Source organism: Melospiza georgiana, chromosome 18 (genome assembly GCF_028018845.1).
Source record: "Melospiza georgiana isolate bMelGeo1 chromosome 18, bMelGeo1.pri, whole genome shotgun sequence".
NCBI lineage: Eukaryota > Metazoa > Chordata > Aves > Passeriformes > Passerellidae > Melospiza > Melospiza georgiana.
The window spans coordinates 11,371,531-11,393,105 of NC_080447.1; the positions used below are offsets into that span (position 1 = coordinate 11,371,531).

At 38.7% G+C, this 21,575-nt stretch overlaps 1 protein-coding gene across 1 annotated transcript in view; it reads left to right on the forward strand.

Moving 5' to 3' along the window:
* SPECC1L (sperm antigen with calponin homology and coiled-coil domains 1 like) overlaps window positions 1–21,575 on the forward strand; it is a 65,571-nt gene that overhangs the window by 34,037 nt on the left and 9,959 nt on the right. The window contains exons 9-13 of the mRNA XM_058036760.1: window positions 257–348; window positions 5,131–5,221; window positions 7,618–7,701; window positions 8,875–9,031; window positions 12,470–12,572. Coding sequence (XP_057892743.1) covers window positions 257–348; window positions 5,131–5,221; window positions 7,618–7,701; window positions 8,875–9,031; window positions 12,470–12,572 — 527 coding nt within the window. The remainder of the gene's footprint in view (window positions 1–256; window positions 349–5,130; window positions 5,222–7,617; window positions 7,702–8,874; window positions 9,032–12,469; window positions 12,573–21,575) is intronic.

Genomic DNA, 21,575 nt, shown 5'->3' on the forward strand with positions numbered 1-21,575 from the left:
CCTTGTCCACCCCCAGCCAGCTCAGGCTTTTACCAAGGATGATAGAAAGACAGCAAATGAAGGTAATTGCAGGGGAGTAAATGTGTAGGCATACTTTCAAATGACTTTTCAGTCAATTGCTAATTGAAATTCTGAGAGTGTGATCTGGTAGAACTGGTAATGTGAAGAACAAGGTGAGGGTTGGCTTTAGCAGTCTCCTGTTGCACTGCAGAACAGTGTTGTGCTCACCATGGCTTCTTTTCCATGTTCCTCCTAGTTCCAAGCCCTGCTGCTGCCACAATTCCTCGCACTCCCCTGAGCCCAAGCCCCATGAAAACTCCCCCAGCTGCTGCTGTATCCCCCATGCAGGTGGGTGTTTCATGACTGCACTTAATCCTTCTCTGTGAAGAAGATTGTGTGAAACTACAGGTGGTGACATACAAATATTGGCTGACTTGCTGGGGAAATAAAGATAAAATGTTGCCTTAAGTAAGTAATTACTAAACTGTTCAGTCTAACAAGTGTTTCACTGAGAACCACGTTGGGAACTTGGAAGTTCTTGTTAAATATTTGCAACCATTGCTATTCCTGTGCTGTTAAAAAGCGTGAGAGGAAGACTTTATTTGCATTCCTTAGTTTTAGAGTTCATTTTGTCAGTTCTTAGTCCTGTGCCTGGCAGGGAAACAGCAGTGATCCCTTTGGCAGTGGACTGAGGACTGTGCAGAATCTGTCAGCAATCATCAGTGTAAATGTATCTTTCAATGCAGGCCTTACAGGTAGGATGGAAATAATTGCAGATTTCTGCTCTTTGTTCATTTTGCACTGGCAGAGTTTGGCCAGTGGGTGATGGTGCTGTGTGTTTTGTGCTGTCCCCTCTGAAGCTTTGTGCTTTTGCTCAGCTCTGCAGCAGTCTGGGTGCACTGAGATGGCATTGGCAGGACTGTGATGTTCAGCTTTGTAGATCTTTGCTGGCTTTATTACCTCACTTATTGTGTGAAGTGAGATTTTGGCAGAAGCCAACAAGTTTAAGGACCAAGCAGATGGGACCAGGTTCATAAAGAAAAGTCAAAGAATGCATGTTGTTTTACTCCTTTAATATCCATAATTCTCCTGTTGCCATCAAGATATTGCTATCCCAAAGTTCCAAAACTTGATTTTCACTGTATGTCAGTGTAATGATTTGGTAATACATTCTCTCTGCCTGAACTGAGGACTCTGTGGCCATATCAGCTTTTAGTCCCCAAGGAACAATACCTGGAACAGACTGACTGTTCTCCTGTTCTCAGACTAGTGCAGCTTTTATTCATTTAAGAGTGAATTTCGTGAAACAAATAGATAGCCTTAAAGCAAAGAGAAAGAATTAAATGGTTTCTTGGGAGAGCTTCTGCTTCTTCTTGTGGTTCAGTCACTCTTGACAGCAGTTCTCTAAATTAGTTAAATGTGATGAGTTTGCTGACAGATGCTTTGTTCCTATTGATCTGGCTTTATATTTCTGTTTATTTCTGCACTCTTGGAGGAGGAGGAAGACTTAATCTTGTGTTCCAAAGGGCTGAACCAGACCTTTGGCAGACAGAAGACTTTTTGGTGAAGCCTAAGGCTTATCTCACTTTATTTACCTGTAAATTAACCATGAACCAAAGTAATCTCTTAGAATACTGCAAAGCTGCTCAGGTTTACAGCTCTTGTTTGATGTTCTTGATGTGCCAGAATTACTTGAATTTTGAATTCAACTTCTGGTATAGACCCAAGTCATTAACAGCTGGATGCTCATTAGTGGGAAACATTGCCTGAAAAACAAAGGGAAGGGTGTGTAAATAAAAACAGCTTCTATTGTCTTTCTGAAGATAGGTGGTTTCTTCAAAGTGCTTGTAATTATCCAGAAGGCAGTTGGGTTTCATGACCTCAGTTATGTGAATATTTTCTGCTGAAGAGAGAAGGGGGTTGAGCTTTCTTTATTGTCAATTGCTGCCTCATTTTCTACTGTTGCATTCTATGTAATTTTTTTTAAACATTTTTTGTTTGTTCTCTTACAATTGAAAAGCAAGATTTTAATAAGTAATCACTATGAGAGCTGAACTATTGGCTCCCAACTTATAGAAGTCATCTATGGTTTAAGGTCTTTGAGGAAAGGTGGATCTTTGTATGGGTATTGCAGTGTTTATTATCATTAATTTCAGTTCCTCTTAAATGCTGTCCCAGTGGAAATATTTACATGGGCACCTGCTGAGAAACTGGCACAGTGTTGATACTTCCACAAGATGGATTGGTTGTAAAAAACATTGTCCAAGTACAGAGGCATCAACCATGTGCTTTGTCTTTGGACTGTGAAATGAATTTCCTCAGTCTTGAAGAGTTTTTGTTTGCTTGGTTTGTTTTTCTTTACAGCTGTGTGTATGTATAATGAGATAGATTCTTGAATATATTTTGCAACTCAAAACAAACAAAAACAAAACCCTTTGTGGCTTCAGGTCCAAGCATGCAGTGGAACATAGCTGTGTTTTACTATGGCTCTTAGCAGCACTGCAAAGCAATTTAGGAAGGGAGGTATGAAGAGAATGCTCTTCAGAATGTGAAAACAGCCCTGCTGGGTTAGCCCAGAGCTTAGCTGGTCTGGAATGCCACTGGGAGTGACCAAAGCACATGCCTAGGGAGGAATATGAGGACAAGGGAGCATGTCTGCTGCTTCCCCTGGGTACTTCCATTTTCTGTTTTGTAGCTGGAGGACTCTCTGAAGCAGATGTGGTTCAGATTTACAGGTTACCATTGAATGCCCTGAAACACACATGGTTTCAGATTTACAGGTTACCATTGAATGCTCTGAAACACACATGGTTTCAGATTTACAGGTTACTATTGAATGCCCTGAAACACACATGGCTTCAGATTTACAGGTTACCATTGAATGCCCTGTTTTGATTTGAGCATAGGAACTTCCAGGGTCCAACCAGTTTAGTGCAAAAGCCTTCCTATATCTGAACTGGTCAATATGTGAAGAACTGTTTGTTCTGCAGTGGCCATGTGCAGGTGCACTGGCATGAAGTGCAAAGTGATCAGGAGGAGGTACCTGGTGATGGTTGTGTTTCCTTCCATAGCTGACAACAGACACAAGGATGAGAAGCCAGAAGCCAAATATTTGAAGTGATTAGTTCATCCTGCCATAGTTCTGTTTCAAATTTAAAGCATCTCCCAGACACCTGTGCACTGCTATATGGATGAAGACAGGTGAAGATAGATAAACATCACTTGGTCCATGTTCCTCTGGTTTGCAGTGCATCAGTCCCTGTGTTAGTGCTGGTAGCTGTGAGATTTGGAATTAGGAACTAAACAGTGCAAGGGAGCCCTGTCTGCTGTGCCAACAGGAACAGAGACAACCACTTTGTTTTATTGCAGAGACAAGAACAATGTACAGCAAGTTGTCAGCTGAGTGATACAGCCACTTTCTGACAATTTCCATAAAGTATGTTTGGTTTTAAGGGATAAATGGATATGGTTATCCAGCTCTGTACATACCTCTGTGTCTTGGCTGAAGCTCTACACTCCCCTGTCTCTGTAGTGCCAGTCCCAAAGCTAACCAAAATGAAATATTTTTATTTTAGCCTCATATTTCAGCTGTTTCTTGGGGTGGGGAATGCATTGAAATGGTTCACTTTGGTACAGTTCATATCCTTTAGTAAGGAAATGTTTGGGGTTTCTTTAAGTAGGTGATGCAAATGTGAAATGGCAGCTCTGAGGGGAAGCTGTTGTGGGCATTTCTGTGCAAGGCTCACAGTCACACACCTGCACATTTAAAGGTACAGTCTTTGTGTGTGTGTGTGCAGGACATTGGATGTATGAAGTGATGAAATTCTTCATGCTGTATTTTGGCAGTTGTTCTCTCCATTTGGTTTCTAGCACAAAAGCATAACTCCAGTTTGACTCTTAACTGATGAATAAGCAGCCCTGTAATCCTGCCTGTGCTGTGGGGTGCTGTAAAGTATATACTGTTAACTCATTTTAATCACAATTCTGGATTTGTCTGTCTTGCCTGCATAATTTGGTGTGAGAAACATCTGACCTTTAGTATTTTGTGAAGATAAGACTCATTTAACCTTGGGCCAGATGGAGACCTGAAAGAGTTTTCAGGATAAACACATTAGTGGACTGATTATGATTAAATATTGGAATCTAATAGAAAGGACAGGGTGAATAAAGAATGAACTGTAATTTGCAATAGGCTCTTTGAAATTATTAATTTGAAAGAATTGTGGGCGATCCTCCATGAGTCTTCAGCAACTGAATCTGTTTCAGTAACTCTGAGGGTAATTATTGCTTTGTACAATTCACTGTGTGAGACTAAAATGCTTATTTTAGTCCTTTTTAGTGCTTGCTGAATTGTGTGTACAAGCCTGAACACAGCTGTGATCTTGTGCTTGCTAAAAGCCATATATTGCTAAATATTTATATAAAACTTGAAAACTAAATGCTCAATTCATAGCTCTTTAGAGGAGAACAAAAATTGAAGTGACTTGAGAAGGCAAAAAAAATGTTGTGTATTATCACATCTTTGACAAATAATAAAATGGGTTTCTCCATTTGTTCCCAGAGCATCTCAGTTAAATATGTGGGAACAAAAGCTCTTGACATTCTGAATAAACCCCATTTTTTCAGTAGTGTTTTTCTTATCAAAGAGTGCTTTGGGTCACTGTACCCATTGCACCATTCTCCCAGATTTCCAGGAAGAGGCACAAAGCTGTGAAAGCTTATGTTAATAACACAGATCATGCACTGAAACCTTGGCTTCGTGTAGGGGGTTCTGTGGGTTTAAATAAACACATCGAGTTTAACCAGAACAGGTTTGTTCAAACAAAATAGAAATGAAGGTGAGAATTAATACAAAAACTGCAGGAGCATTCACAGCCTTAATTTTTAACATTGGTCTGAGGAACAGGACTCAGCTTAAAGTAAATGTTACAGGTTCAAGGCATAGTCAGATTGGCAAAAGTAAAGGTTTTATGTAAAGAAGGAAAAAAATTCAAAGGTTCCTTTATTGTTGTAATTCTTTAAAATTAGTAATAATGTCATATCTGAATTTCTAAAGCTAATTCTGCAATTCCATATTTGGTTTTTTTTTACCTTATAGTTATGTCTGACAGAAGTATTTTTCCATTTCAGAGGCATTCCATAAGTGGGCCAATCTCAGCTTCAAAACCCCTTGCTACACTGACAGACAAAAGACCAAGCTATGCAGAAATTCCTGTTCAAGGTACTGATTCAAGTTCATTTAATTTTTGGTTTTAGCATTGCTATTGGTAGTTTTTTTAAAAATTTAGTATCCAAAGCATTATCATGTTAGATACTTTTTATTATCAAAATATCTTAATAGAACCATAGTCTATCTCATGTTTAAGTTCTTTCTACTTGTGCTTCATCACATGTGGTGAGTAACAAAGATGCTTTTTTGAATTTCCAGCAGAACCACAATTGCATGCTGATAACTTGGTACTATTCTGACAAGTTTTAGTGTGTGCATAAACTAAGATCACTTGTAAAATCACGATAAGATAATTTCAGGGACATATCTTGCAGCTGTCCCAGTTATTAAAAAACCCAACCTCTGGAGTTAAAGGTATTTTAACCCCCCAAAATGCAACAAAAATGATGGTTGGCATTGTATTGCATGTGAATAATAACATAAACTAATTAAGCATTGAACCTTCAGCAGCCAGATGAAAAATTGAATGGAATTGAGTGTTGATTTATCTATTTCCCAATATTCCCCTGTTCTGTGAACTTTGTTTTGTCTCTCAAAACACTGTTCACAATGTGCTCTTCCTGTGAGAATGAATGGCTATCATGTGTTGGGTGTAGTTCTCTGATTTATGCCTGCTTTAGGGGCTTTTTGTGTGTAGATGTTTCTCAAGATAATCCCCATATGACTCCAGGCTGAATATTTCCTCTCAATTTGGTATTCCTGAGGTCTGATGTTTTCTAAAGGGTTGGGTTTTTTTGGTTTTTTTTTTTTTTTCTGTAGCACTTCATAATAGTCTGTATGTGCCAGATTTCCTTCTTGCTTTTGTTGAATCCATATTGAGGCTGTTTGTACAATGCAGCTGCAGTTTTAATTTTAGAAACTTTGATATTTTTAGGAATATTGAAATGCCTTTCCAAGAAGATAATACAGGATTCTTTAATTGTTACAGAGTTCAGGGTAAGACATAAGGGTTAGACATAAGCTTAAACACAAAATGAATGGTATGTTTTACATGGCTTTTGTGGTTTTTTTCAAATCAGTGAATGCAGGAGCAGGACTGTGTTCCAGGAGTGAGGGTGCCAGACAGAATTCTTGTTTGCAGCCATACAGATACATTAAAAATATATCTTTCCAGCAATGTATGAAAATGTCACATTTTCAATTAATAAATGGGGTTTCTTAATCCTTGTTTCCATGAGGTTTTATATTCAAATTACTGTCATCTAAGTGTTTCTACGTAGGAGTATGTAAACCTTTTGTTTGCAGTTTTTACTTGAAGGAATATTTCAAATAGCTTTGATTTGTTGCTATAGAAAATTAATTTTATTGTAGGTTTTTTTTTTTTTTTACTCATTGGTGTTGGTCAGAACTGATCTTGCAATGCAATATGTAAAGGCACATTTTAGACCCTACTGCATGGAGGAAGAAAGGAAAAAATGTGTAATTTTATTTAATAATAAAATGAAAAAAACCCCAAAGCCCAAAAACCGTCAATCCAACAAACCAGAGAGGAGGAAAAAATAAATCACCTTAGGGATAAAGCAAAATCTGCTTTACCATTGAACATTATGAAGGACATATTGAATATTTTTGGCCATGTGCTGAATGGGGGTTCCTTTCCCAGCCTTTTGGTGTAAGGATTGTTTATGACCAGGGCAAGTGGATTAGCAAGAGGCTTTAGGGCAGAAGGATTCAGGTGTTCATGATGCATTCCTGGTGCACTTCATTGGCAATGGGCAATTTCAGGGCTTTTCTGTCTCCCAGATAGAATCACCTGCCCTCCCTAAAACAGCCAGACTCGGGCACTGGTGGGCAATATTGGTGACTCAGACCTGAATGTTACATTTGGAAGCTGTAGTAAGGATGACTCCCTCCTTTCTCCTTGTGCAGAGCATTTGCTGAGAACATCTCCTTTTTGCTTTAGGGCAGAAGGATTCAGGGAGTCATGGTGCATTCCTGGTGCCATTGCCCATTCCTGGCAATGGGCAACTTTAGGGCTCTTCCATCTCCCACCTGCCCTCCCTAAAACAGCCAGACTCGGGCACTGGTGGGCAATATTGGTGACTCAGACCTGAATGTTACATTTGGAAGCTGTAGTAAGGATGACTCCCTCCTTTTCCTTTCTCTCTGTGCAGAGCATTTGCTGAGAACATCCTCCACCATTTGCTGAGAACATCTCCTTTTTGCTTTAGGGCAGAAGGATTCAGGGAGTCATGGTGCATTCCTGGTGCACCTCACTGGCAATGGGCAACTTTAGGGCCCTTCCATCTCCCAGATAGAATCACCTGCCCTCCCTAAAACAGCCAGACTCGGGCACTGGTGGGCAATATTGGTGACTCAGACCTGAATATTTACATTTGGAAGCTGTAGTAAGGATGACTCCCTCCTTTTCCTTTCTCTCTGTGCAGAGCATTTGCTGAGAACATCCTCCACCAGCCGCCCGGCGTCTCTGCCCAGGGTCCCTGCCATGGAAAGTGCCAAATCCATTTCAGGTAACACCACAGCTTTCAGGTGTTCAGGAAAATGGGGAGCTCTCATTTCAGTCATGTACTTACAGGTCTGCTTTGTGACTGCCATAACCCACAAATATTCTTCAGCACTGCTGGACATTTGATGTTAAGTTTGGATTTTAAAAAAGCCAGACTTGCTATAAATACAAATTTATGCAGAGTGTTAGTTTACTGTCAAGCTGTAATACTGATGTCTCAGTATCAGCAGGGGCTTCTGAAACCAAATCTTTATGAATTATAGCACAAATAGTGTAATACTGTGAAAAGGATGCTCTGTAAAATCCCAGCAGAATTGATTTTAAATCAATATTTTTTAAAACCTTTATATTTGAGTAAGTGCTTACAAGTTTTAGATAGTTTTTGTTTGTATAAGAACCCAAACTTCTTGTGTCTGGTATTTATAAATTAATATACTTGCCCCCAGGTCATTAGAAAATAAGTCCCTGGTTTATGTAGAGAGTTGAATCTTTGATTTGCACAAACATGAACAATGGTGATTATTTAAGTATAAAGACAAGCCTCATACTTTTAACTGGAAACTCTTCCATGTATAGAACATGTAACAATTCCAAATTTGGTTTTACAGAGTACAATGCTTGTGCTTTCATTTGAAACAAAAACTATTTCCTTTGATAAAATGAAGCAAGCTCTGTGGAATGTGGCTGACTGATCTCAGGTCAACACTTGATATTCTTGTTGATGATATTTAATTAATGTCCAGAGCATCACATACATGCCAATTCTTCATTAAAATTAAATGGAAATAAAACAGCTGTCATCTCTAAACTGATTTGGTTTTCTTTTTCCTTAACTACTTGAAGCTTCACAATGTAATTATATGGACTAGAGGAAAATAAATGTTTTGATGTTAAAATTCCTTCTTATTCATTAAATCCTTCAAATGGGAGTAGTCATATTCCATTAAGATACATCCATCAAACTATCTTTGCTTCAAAATAAAGGCTTGATCATGAATGTTTCTAGTGCAGTCTAAATCCTTCATATTCCCAGAGTGGAAAGCATCAAGAAGAATATTGACACCTACTATTAGATAAAGGTTTCTATGCTTGGTTTCTGAACAAATGCTTGTCTGAGAGCAAGTTGGGAAGTTTTTGTGTTTGCAAATGATAAATGCCTGGGCAATTCTCCCCTCAGTGTCTCGAAGAAGCAGTGAGGAAATCAAGAGGGACATCAGTGCACCTGATGGAGCATCCCCAGCATCTCTCATGGCAATGGGCACCACCTCCCCACAGCTGTCCCTCTCATCTTCTCCTACAGCATCAGTCACCCCTACAACCAGAAGCAGAATAAGGTAATTAATTAATTAACCCCTTTATTGGGTGTCATTTCACAGCTGTCTGCCTGCATACCTCTAGTATATGATATTGGTACTGAGACTGCAGACCCCACACAATAATGATCCTCAGTAATCTGTAAGAGCTTCAGAAAGGTTTTTCTACAGCTCAGTATTTGTTTTAAAAGTGAGACTGAAAGTTAAGCTTTTTAAAGCTTGTAAGTTAATAGCAGACTTTATACTCTACTAGAAAAGCAAGCTAAGTCATGCCACTAAATAATAATAGCAGTTCAAAATAGCACAGAGCCAAATTCAGGAAGGGAGCTTGCAGCACATGGAGCAGATCATGCAGACTGCCTTGGACCCAGGGAGACCATGATAAACCTTAACTTCTGTAATCCCAGCTGAAGACAAAAAGCAGCATGCCCAGATCTTAATCCCAGACCCTGACAGGTCTTTTTAATGACCATGAGTGAGTGGACCTGGGTTTTTTGGTCCCACAGATGGAGTCATAGTGCAAGTCTGAGCAACAAATGGCCAGACAACCTCCTTTGATTAGTAAGAGAAAAGATAAGTCTGTGGTAAATTTAAAACTTTTCCTCTCTGGTGTGTTATCAGTCAGAGGACTTCAAAGTATTTAATCCTCACGTTATCCAAGTGAAGTATGTCCTCAGCTCTGCTTCATAGATTGGGAAATTTGCAGACAAAGGTTAAATAACTCTGTCAAGACCATTTCTCACAGAGCTTCCTGACAAAGCTTTTGTACAGCAGAAGTATTAAACTCTTAATGTTCAGAGACACTTGTAATATATATAAAATTCTAAGATATTTACAGCTGTGGGTGCTTTTGAAAGTGATTTTTCTGAAATCAGCTGAGACAGGCCTCAGTGCCACCTTCCTTTTATTGTGCACAAATTAAACTGAGTTTAATTGTGGGAACTTTACTACTAGCAATTAATGTGTATGTTAGCAGCTAAATTTAAACTGAGTACATCCAGTAATAAGTTTGAAACACCTGTGTATGAACTTTGAACTGGTAACATTGAGTTGTGTTGGTGTCAGTCTGCAGACTGGAGCAAGCAGTGTGGCATTCCAGGGTGAAACTGGACAGTTGTAATTATGAAATCATTACTGTGCTCCCAACCATTGCCTGCAGTGCTCAGTGCTACAAGAGACTTAATGGGCTGTGAGCAGTGGGTGTGTGGTGATGAGTGTGGCCTTTGCAGACACTCTGGTTTGTTACATGAGCAGATTTCTCTGTTTCCCCCTACCTTTTTCTTAAAGTTATTGGAAGATAAACAGTTATTGGTGTAATTCACTAGAACAAATACCTGCAGTTCCCTGTTCTGGGTGAAACTTCATTGGCTCTTTGATTTGAAATGCACTTGACCTAATATGTGAACATGTAAGATTTGTATGTCAAACCATTTCTCATTGTCTCCATACAACTTAAAGCTAATTTATTTTCTTCAGCAGTGTTTTCATAGCTGTGAGAACCTGATATAAACCATGTGCTCTTGCTGGAATTTGAGAACAGGCTGTACAGCTCCCTCGTGGCTAAACAGTATGTTTAGCATAAAGAGAGAGGGATATTTTTATTTGAGTTCTATTGTTGCCCCAGATCTCTGTTCTTCAGTTCTCAAAGTGTTGCATAACTCTCATTATAGATTGAATATGCAATCCCATTGTTACTTGTTTCAATCACCAAAGGAAAAAATCACCAGTGTAAGTTGTTGATATTTGTACTGATTTAAGTACAGAATTTCTTGAAGCATCGTTCTGGCTGTGTGGTGCCTATGAAGTTTAAGTACAGTGACCTGTTCAGATAATTTGTTTCACATTTTAAATATGCAATTATTGACTTCCTTTTCGTGTTAAATGAAGATGAGCAGTTAGGTTTGAAGGCTCAGCATCAAAGATAGCAGTTACTGTTTTGTGTTTACTGTCCTGTTGGGCATAAATTTTCATGGATATTTCAGCTGTTATCTCTAAGTAACTTGGAGATCCTGCCCATCCATATGTCAGTGAAGACTGGCCAAGAAAACTGCAATACATGTATTTGAGATTAGTGCCTTAAAACATTTCCTTGTCTGTTGGGCCATGTTCTCTTTTGTGCATTGACCAAGAGATGTTGGTGCATGGAATAGTCTCTGGTGTTCTGTTTATAGCAGGCACACAGGAAGATATTCACATTCCATGGATGCTTTCTTTCCCTTAGCAGGAGCTGGAGAGTTGCTACCTGAAATCTGCAGCAGAGAATCCACTGGTGCTATTATTTACTTCCACATTCCACCCCTCTCTCCAGTCACCATATAGGCTGTAAAGAACAAAGAGTTGAAGATTTGAGAGTGAATGTACACAATCCCTGTGTCTTTTGGGAAATATTCAGAAAGAGTAGCTTAGGGTATAATTTCTGTCTATTTTGTGAAAACTTTGCTTATTCAGATCTGAGCACCTATTGGTTTGACCACAGCATCCCAAAAAATTTACTTCCTTTTCAAACCAGGACACTGATAAAACTCTTTAAAAATGGCAGATGGGGAAGTCTTTGCAGTTCACTGACATCTATCATATTTTAATTTTCCAAATGGAGATTATTAAAGACAAGAACAATTGCTGTAACACTTCTTGTGTGGTAACTAATATCCACCATGGTGTTGTACTTGCTCTTTTTGTCAAAGACTGTTCATTATAATATCTATAGAAATACTGAGTCATGTAGCCAGGCCACTAAAGTATTAGCCTTTATAATATATACTTTTTTAATCTAAGAATTCTTTTCTGAATCCTGGTAAAGAGATGCTTGTAATGTAAGGCTCATGAAAAAGTGGCCAACTTAGTTAGGTTGTTCTTTTCTTCCTCAAACTTTTCTTAAGGAAAAAATTACTTAAGATAGCTTGACAAACTGGAATTGAAATTAATTGACTGCTTTTATTGTGCTAATACATCAAATGGCAGATCAGCCTACATAGATCTCCCCCTTCTTTTTTGAGAACTCCAGGTCTCAGGCAAGTGTTCTGTTAATAACACCGTGCTGCTCAAATGCAAACTTGTTGTTTCAAGGTGACATTTGTAATCAGCCATGAGATGCAAAAGAGATAGCATCAGTTTATATCCTTTCTAAATAAGAAATAAAGTCACTTGAGTTAGCTTAATGGTTCAGGCTGCAACTTAATATGTTGCGAGTTTAATTTTTCAAGCTCTTAGAAAGAAATATCATTGAGGTGGAAAGATCTAATAAAAAAAGCTTAAAGGAAAAAGAAGGATGATTTGCTAATTAAAGAATTACTCCTAACTAACTCAAAAGTCTTTTGCAGGTATTCCTGTGTGTTCTGTTTTTCAGTCATAAGTGCTGTATCCTGCTTCTTCCAGTGTGCCAAGAATTTGTCCTTCTATTTGAGCCTTTATAAATACCTATTTCTGTTGTGTTACAAGCTCTTCTGGCCTTGTTCCTAGGGAAGAGAGGAAAGATCCCTTGTCTGCCCTGGCAAGAGAATATGGAGGCTCCAAGAGGAACGCCCTGCTGAAGTGGTGCCAGAAGAAAACAGAGGGCTACCAGGTACCTGCAGAGCTGGGTGTGCAGTGGCTGCAGGCAGCGGAGCCTGCCCATGGCACAAGCCAGGCTGCTCCACACCTGACTGCATGGGCTGAGTGCCCTGGCATGTCCTGTACCCTCCCCTGGGAACGGGGGCTCCAGCAGCAGCAGCTCCTCAGCCACTGCTCCACAGCTTGGTCTGAAGGGACAGCTGCCCTCCCTCTGAGGCGCTTGAAATCAGCCTTGCGCTTGTGAAACTGGAGCTGAAACTTTATCAACTGAATGTTTAAGTGACTGTTTCCAAATGCAGCTAGAGTACCATTTCTCAGATTTCAGAGATTTATTTTTTATAGGTAATTATCATAGGGTTTTCTTTGGATCTTTGACTCCCATTTGGCCCCTTAGGGAGTTTGTTTTGTGAAGGTGCCATTGTCTTGCATTTTGAACTTGGCTTTCCACTGTGGTTGCAGATTTCTTTTTTTTTTTTTCACTTGGTCCAAATGTTATCAGAAGCCAAAAGAACTAACAAGATAACTGTCCAGAGTTCTCCTGATTACATTATTTTTTCAAAAGAATAGTGGCTTCAGCAAACCAAACCAGGATGTTAATAGTCTGACTGTGATGTATTTGTTTGGTTAACTTGTATTGAAAGTGTTTGGAGTTCCCAACACAATCCTCAGTTTAAGAACTTTACTCTTTCCATGACTTGAGGCTCACAATGCAGGAGGAAGTTGAGAGCCACATAACAGGATGGTGGCCCATCCATAGGAAAAGTGCTCCTCCAGCACAATGGGCAGGCTGGGATATAACCCTCCCCCTCTTCCTGTGCACGTCTGATACTCAGCTGTGCTATTTCTGAGGAGAAGCAGCTTTGTGGAAAGAGCCTTTCTCCTTCCCCACATTTTAAAAAAGGCAGGATGTTACATTGCTTTATAAAACCTCAAACTAAGTGCAAAAATATTTTCCCATATTGTCTTGAAATGAAAGATGAATGTGACAGCTTCGTTAATCTGGTTAGGAAAAGTGATAGAAATTATTCCAAACTTTTCACTCTCTAGTTGTGTGCACATTGAAGAATACACTTCTGATTCTACAGATTGCTGCTTCTAATTCCTGGAGTTTCATAAACACTGCTCAAAGGATAACTTTTGAGACTTTCTGTACTTGCTTCAGAACCTGCAGCATGGTGCTGAGAAAGCACAGAGCATCTGCAGAGCCACTGCAATGCCTTCATTGAAATTGTGAGATAGTATCAGGAGGTTATATTAAGTAGTTCTGGGACAAGAATGGCTTTTGCTTTAGGCACACTCATTTTTCATTTCTTTGTTGTACAGAGTTTGATTATTTTCAGCATCCCCTGAAATTCAGTTCTGCTTGAACACTGTGTTGGTGGTATTCTAATGTTTTAAACATACCCAGCAGTGTATTCATTGTGAACAGTGCTTATCCAGATTTCTGGCATCTCAATGTTATCAATAATAGATAAGGATCTTTTTCTTTTTTTATTTTCAATGAATCTCTGCTTCATTTAATTTTATTTTAAAACTATATGTGTTCAAAACTGCCAAACAGGAGACAAGCATCAGGGTAATGAACATCTCCCTTCCTCATTCAGTCCTGCTGAAGGTACTCAGCTCTTCTTCCTTCCCTGTCCTGCAAGCATGGCCATCCTCTTTCCCTCCAGCTCTTCCTGGTGTCTCACACTCTGCCACAGCTCCCTTTTCTCCCCAGCATTTCCTATCATCAACACTTCTACTTTTCCTCTGTCCCACTGTTGTTTTATTGCTTTAGCATCTGGGTGAGAGCCAGCACGAGCTTTCTGAGCTGCAGGGACATGCTCCTCTGTCTCTGAGCTGCTGCAGGAGCCTCACAGAACACAAGTCCCAAATATCCCAACCTTCTCCTCTAGGAAGAGCAGTAGATCCCTTCTATCCAGTCACCAATTTCTATCCAATATTAGCTGTAAATGTGGCAGGCTAAAGGAAGGATACTCCTAGATGGAGTCTGTAACCAGTTCTAAAATGACCTGGGAGATTGTAACCATCATTGGAAACAAGCAAAGGAAAAGAAAGGATTAGAAACCTTTTGTTTCAGAATAATTATTTTCTTACTTTTGTCCTATTCATATTAAACTACCAATCCTTAGGTAAAGCCCTGTTAGCCAGTATTTTTCAAGATGTGTTTAAATCACAACTGATGCATGCACTGCCAACAATAATCACTTTTTTGGTCTTGTTTCCTCCCTCTCACCTGGAGGTGTAGGTCTTTATGCATTAATGTATGTAAGGTATTTATAGAAAATTATTTCAGCTGTTGGTGTTTCACAGGGAAGATGGAGCCATGCACCTCGAGTTAAAGCTCCTTTTCTAACAGAGACATGTTTGCTTCTGGCATTGTTTTGCTTTTTATCTCTGGTGTTATATTTCACACTGGATAGTAGAAAGTAGATAATGAATACTAAAAATTAGTAATCACACAAGTAACCAGATACTTCTTAATTTCTAGAATTTTTTTGAAGGTGTACAGAGTTCTAGGTGAGCTGCCAGGGGTTTAGCCTGTTAAACACCTGGTGTGGTGGAGTTGATTAATCCTTATCAGCAGGGGAAAATACTGCTGATACTTATTTAATAAAATTAATTTCTCTTCTTTAAAGAGAAAAAAAAAAAAAACCACACCAAATTCTGTCCTGTTTCAAAGACAGAAGGTTTCCTTTACTCACAAGATACTTGGGGAGAATACAGCCCTACAGAATTGTCTGGTACAACTGGTATGGGTTTTTTGTCAGCTTAAGTAAAATGGAAGAGCAATAACTCCTGCTTTCCAATCCCTTCTAGAAAATTGCTTTCAAGCTTTTGATTAAAAGTTTTAAGTCCTTATTTCTGCTTTAGAAACTTGAAACTTTGTGAATGCTAAATAATTCAAATACGATAGTGTGGTGAAGCTCTTAATTTCAGTCCATTATAGTGGAATAAACCCTGTTAAAAAACCTTGTAAATTACTTCATAGTACACTTTTCTTGATTTATTCAAGCAAATTTGGAGGGGAATAAATGAATAGTCACCTTTAAATGTAGTTGTTAATATTTAACTGTGTTCCAAATGTTTTTTCAAAACCTCAGTAAAAAAAATCAGGTTGATACAGCCAAAGAAAATAAGAGAATTTACTGGTGTAAAAACCTGAGTGAGTACATCTCTTACAATATTGTAGCTTTTGCCATGCTGCCTGAATGCTGTTTGCAGGCAGGATTTCTCCCTGGAGCTCAGTTTGGAGGATGGTGATCTGCAGAAGGTCAGTGCAGGACTAGCAGAGGCAGGTTCTGAATTAATTCCACCCTGAGCCTGTTCAGTCCTGGCACAATTGCACACCCAGGTTACTGAGCTGCATTGTGCTCTGGCCTGAGCAGATCTCTGAGCCTTCAGAGAGGAGAGCTGCTCTCAAGATAAGCTTTTAGATAAAAGAGGATAAAACTAAATCACCTTTAGTTTTCAGATCCACAGGCACAAAATAGTTGAAATTTCATTGTGTGTTAGCTGTGCTCAGGATCTGACACTGCTGCACAGCACAGAGCCAAGTGCTGCATTTTTCAGAGGAAAGAATCCTCCTGGCTCCTCTGAAATATGTGCACTGTCATAAAACTGTCATAAATTCCAGATATCTTCAAAGCATAAAGTAATCCCATCCAGCTGTTAGGGAGCATTTACCCTGGCTGGAGCACAGCTACTTTCATTTTGAGTACACAGCTAATAAAAGTCCCCAAAAGGATGTGAGCATGCATGTTTCATGTTAAAAGAGGACTAACAAACAGGATACACACACACATCCTTACCCATTCTTATCTCCACCAGTATTTCCATTTATTTTCCATTTTTGTCAGCATTCTGAAAGATAATTCACTTCCAGAAGTCTGGCACCAAAAAAGCAATTAACAAAATTGCTATAAGAATAGACTAATTTTTTTAAAAAAACTTTCTTTAAGATTTACACACTTTCTAGGTACAGATATACTTAGTGTAGCCATATAGTACTTGTCCTCTATTTCATGCAGTGCTGATTTCTGGAAAGACTTTTGCTGCAAGGACCTAATTTTTACCTCCTGTACAGATCAAAGCTACATGTCTTACAAGAAATTGAATGCTGTGCTCAATGCACCTTGGAATCAAGCAATGCTTTTTTATTTGTGCTTGGGCCATAAGTGTAGAATAACAAAATTTGAAGTAAAAAATGGTTCAGATTCCTTTTTTTTTAAACTTATCAACACTGACCTAGGCCATATTCTATTCAAAGTGCTATATTGATTTTAAAAATGCACAAGAAAAGGACATGAGTGTGCTTATGTAAGCCTGTGTTCAAATACTGACTCCAGGGTGTGCATTCTGTGCTGTCTGGTTGATTCATCAGAGCAGTCAGGATGCCAAAACACTTCTCTCCTTGGTTTAAGCTGATGCTTTAGCCAAAAATCATTGAGTTATGGAAAGACGTGCTTCCTTTTTTTGTTTGGATTGGATTGTGATACAAGGGAAATGTCAACTTGTTAGACTTAATTATGACAACATTTAGAATAAATTATGAAGCTGTCTGTACCTCTAAGTGTTTCAGACATTAATGTCTGAAGCTATTACTGGATTTTGTGAGAATGACTGTTTCTTTTATGGTTCTTCTTGATGCCCAAAGTGAAAAATAGCATGTGTTTGGTATGGAAAGAAACATTACCAGTCAGTGTTTAAGGGTTTTGATGGTCTATATTTGCCATTTACTGCCTTTCCAGAAGCTGGCATTGAAGAGGCAGTAGCTGGGACTGCTGCTAAGTCTATTCCAGAAATATTTTCATGTTCTCACCCACTGCCAGGAGCAGATAGGCACAGCTTTATTCCATGATTTGAGAGTCAGTGAATCCAGATTCAATGGAGTTGTAGTTAACCTTTGTAATCTCCTGTAATGGATACTCTTTTCTTTTGTGGATATATCTTTAAAAGCTTTTAAAAGCATTTTACTAGTAATTTTCTGCCATGGGAAGAAGTCTGCCAAGCTCTGCACACTTAAACTTCAAATCTTGTTTTAAGGCTTTAATATATTATAGCACAGAATCATATTAATGGCTTTGTTTTCTCAACCCACTTATTTAATTACTAATACAACAGAGACATAGACACATGCTTTTATTTTCTTCATGTCCTGACTCTTTTGAGAGCCAAACCAAGTTTGCATAGGGGAATCTCTTCTCCTTGTGCACAACAAGGGTGGAGAAATGGCTGCTGTGCAGGATGCTGCTCTGCTGGAGTTCTGATGTCCACAGTTCAAGGAGATTGAAGCTGGGGATATGTCTAAAAAAGTGATCAAAATTCCTTTGTTCTTAATTTGTAGCTGCAAGTTAGAAACCATGCTTTCTGTAGTAGGGTTTCTTGATGTTTGTGGGGGTTTTAGCTGTGGAAGTTTTCTGGGAGGATAAAAAAATTAAAGAGTTACTGGGTTATAATAGTTAACATCTGTTTCTTGGTTTTTTAAGAAAAAGTATTTTCACTGACTTTAGATCCTCTATTAATTTAGAATTATTGCAAAAATCAATAGGAGAAAATTTTAAAATTAGCAGTATGATGGGTAAAACCACTTGAAAATGGTGAGTTTTAGAAAAGCCATAGATTTGCAGAGATTGATGTTCTACAAAGTTCAGTCTGTTAAGCAGTATAGAAAGTTTCATGGGGAATACTGTTTTTAGTCTTTTCTATGTGAGCTCAAGGGAATCCTCATTTTGTGGTGTCTGCTCCTGCTCTGCAGTTTCCAGTTCAGGAGTCCTGCTTGAAATGCTGCTTGGTTGTGGATCTACCAGGTTGTTCTAGTACTATTTTTCACTTGATATTTTTATGTTCTATCTCCAGAAAGTCTTACAAATTTGTAACTCTGTTGTTTACTCCTGGTTGGAAAGTGTCTTCCACAGATCTTTTTATGACAATGGTCTGCTGCTTAACTTTTGTAAAAATCACCTATTTAAAAACCATCTACCCCAAACACAGAGGTGGCTTCGCTGCCATCCTACCCATTAATCATTAATAGACAAAGAATGATAAATGCCCTTCTAGTTCATTTATCTCCAGAAAAGCTTTTTCCTCATTTGACAATTTATCTGAAAGTATGTCCTTGAGTTGCTTTAATACTTTGTGGTCTGAAATGTCTTGAAGAATAATTCTAGATTAGATTCCAGCAGAATTCTCTTAATAGAGCCAATTACTTAATAAAAGCAGTAACAAAGAAGAAATTATGGCAGAGATTTTAGATTGATGTTCTGTTTACCATCAATTCTTTGAGAAATAAGGGCTTAATGCAAGATTGATTTCATTATACTGACCAAGCTTTTTCAAAAAAACCACAAGTAGTTAAAAGCATTTAGGAAATAAAATTTGCCGTATTTAAATGTGCCAGTTATGTGCTCAAAGCCCTACATGAAAAATTAAATTTTCAGTTTAAATGACAATCTGTCCCCTTTCTAGATTTGTTTTTACTGTCTGACCAATATTATACTTCTTTTAGTCTGAGAGGTAATAATAATTCATAATGCTTAGAGCAATTGGAAACAGAAACCAGTCCCTTTTAATTGTTTCCTTCCGTTGTATTTAATTCAGCTTCTCTGGATACATTAAAATTCTTGGATGATAGGCTTGCTTTCTGCTTGTTGTCTTAATAATAAAAGCTGGACCCTACAAGATGATTTAGAAAAATGGGGTATTTTGAGTTTGGTTTTGTTTGAGAACCAACCAAATGTGTAGGTGTACTTTGAGTGGCCTTTTTCATCCCAGTGTTTATATTAAAAATTCAGCATTCTATGGATACTTACTAATATTAAAGTGAAGTTTTTAGTTTGTACAATTGTAATGTTGAAGAGAAGACTTTTGCTTGTTGTAATTTCATTGTGGCAATGCCAGTGTACATCTTTCTCCTCCCCTTCCCACATCACTTGCTCATCTCAGGGAAGGAGGGAGAACATTTCAGCCAAGAGGGGAAAACCCGGCTTGAGTTTTTCTCCCTCAGTGGATTGTATAGCAAAGGACACAGGATCACTCACACCTGATTTTTACAGCCAGCTTGCCACACAAGTCTGTGACAGAAAAAGCCCCTCTCCTGCCTTTATCTATATCTTACTGACACAGATGTGAGCCTGAGGCCTTATTGGGTACAGGGTAGGAGAAGAGAGCTTCCCAAATAGTGACTTCTGTAAATTGACACATGTAGAAATTTATTTGCTTTAACAATCTGACATTTCCCCCTTTTTTTTCCTTAAAACCTCATCCTATGTGTTGCATATGCTTCCTTAATTTAAGTAACATTTAGAAAGCTTTAACCATGCATTAATTTAAATCCAATTTCCTGTCTCTCTTGAGGAAAAAAAGAGAGTGCTTTTTTTTTTTTCCTCCCTTTATTTTTTCCCTTTTGGTGTTGAGTTTTCCCAGCCTGTGGCTGGAGGAAGCTGTGAGCAGAGCAGTTCCCACAGCCCGGGGGGCTCCGCTGTGAGCCCCAGCACGTACACTGAGCCCCAGCCCGGGGCCACTGCACAGCACAGGGGCTGGAGCTGGGCAGGAAACACAGATTTCCCTCACATTCTTCTAGAAATTGCCCAGAGTTTTGTTTTTTTCCTCTGTCAGAGGAGGTTGTGGCTGTTGTTCATTTGAAGTCCAAGTGGCCTGGGCTGCCTGGCACAGAGCGCTGGCTCGGGGTGGAGTTCCCTGCCTTAGCAATAACCACTTTCAGTGTCCTGTCCAAAACAGCTGATGATGATGATGATGATAACTAAATTACTGTCAGGTGAAAGGCTGGCTCAGGTGATTGTGATCCTGCACTTCTGTCACTGGAGGTTTTAGTTTCTGCTGTTAAAACTTTGAAAACTAAGTAAAGTTCTGTGTAGCATTTACGTTTTTGAAAAAATTCTTTCACTTAGGATTTTTTTCCTGGGAAGGTGAGAAGCCTCAGAGAAAAGGAAAACAATTCTTATATCATTTGCTCCTCTTGTATTTTGCTCCTTTGGAATGTGTTTAGAGATTTTTTACCCAAAGGTGATTGTTTCATTAAATTCTGGTGTGAGTTGCTTTGACTCATTGGCCGACCTGTTTTGAGACTCTAAAAAGAGTTACAAGTTCTTATTATTATCTTTTTAACATTGAGTAAATATCTTTTCTGTATTCTTTAGCATAGTTTAGTATAGTATTCTTTAATATAATATAGTATCATAAAGTAATAAATTAGCCTTCTGTGAACATGGAGTCAGATGCATCATTCCTGCCTTCATTGGGGCATTTCCCTGCAAATACAATACTTCTGCTTGAGCCCAGTTAAGTGGGTTAGATATTAAAGCATATTTATATTTCTCCCTGAGAGTGTAAAAGAGATATGATATATTGTTGTTACTGGTTGTTTCCTAATTAAAGTTTAAACTGACTGCTATCCACTTAGCCTCTCTAACATTGTTTGACTGCCAACAGCCAAATATACACTCATTTAAAAGGTCACTGAGGCATCTTGTTCATAACTCTTTTGGACTGGGCTGACTCTCCAATAATTTATACAGTCTCAGGAGATGCATTTGCCAGTGCCACTGAGTTTCCTATGGGAAGTAAAAGATCAAGAGTGCAAGACAGCAGTTTTCAATTTCAGTTTCAATCCCAAAGATTCTCTGCTACTGTCAGCACTAAATCTGCTGGAACATCTTTATTTCCAAATGAAAGTTAACTTTTGCTTGTCTTCTTGTTCTCATCAGTTTCTATAGAGAAATGGTTTGTTTAAAAGAGAAAATACTTTCCCTCATCAATTAGAAATTTTGTCTGGATATGAATGTCGTAGAAAGAGAAAATAGAATGAACATGAGCAGAGATAGGAGCACATTGTCTGATCAGGGATTTGGGGTACAATTCTTTGATTCATTTGCTTTTCTGTCTTGGGGATGTGCTGTAACATCAGGGTGGACAGCAGGATGGAGCTGTGGGACACCTGGTGCAGGAACAGCTGTTAATCCTCTGGATCCTGGGGATGGAAACACTTCCATGG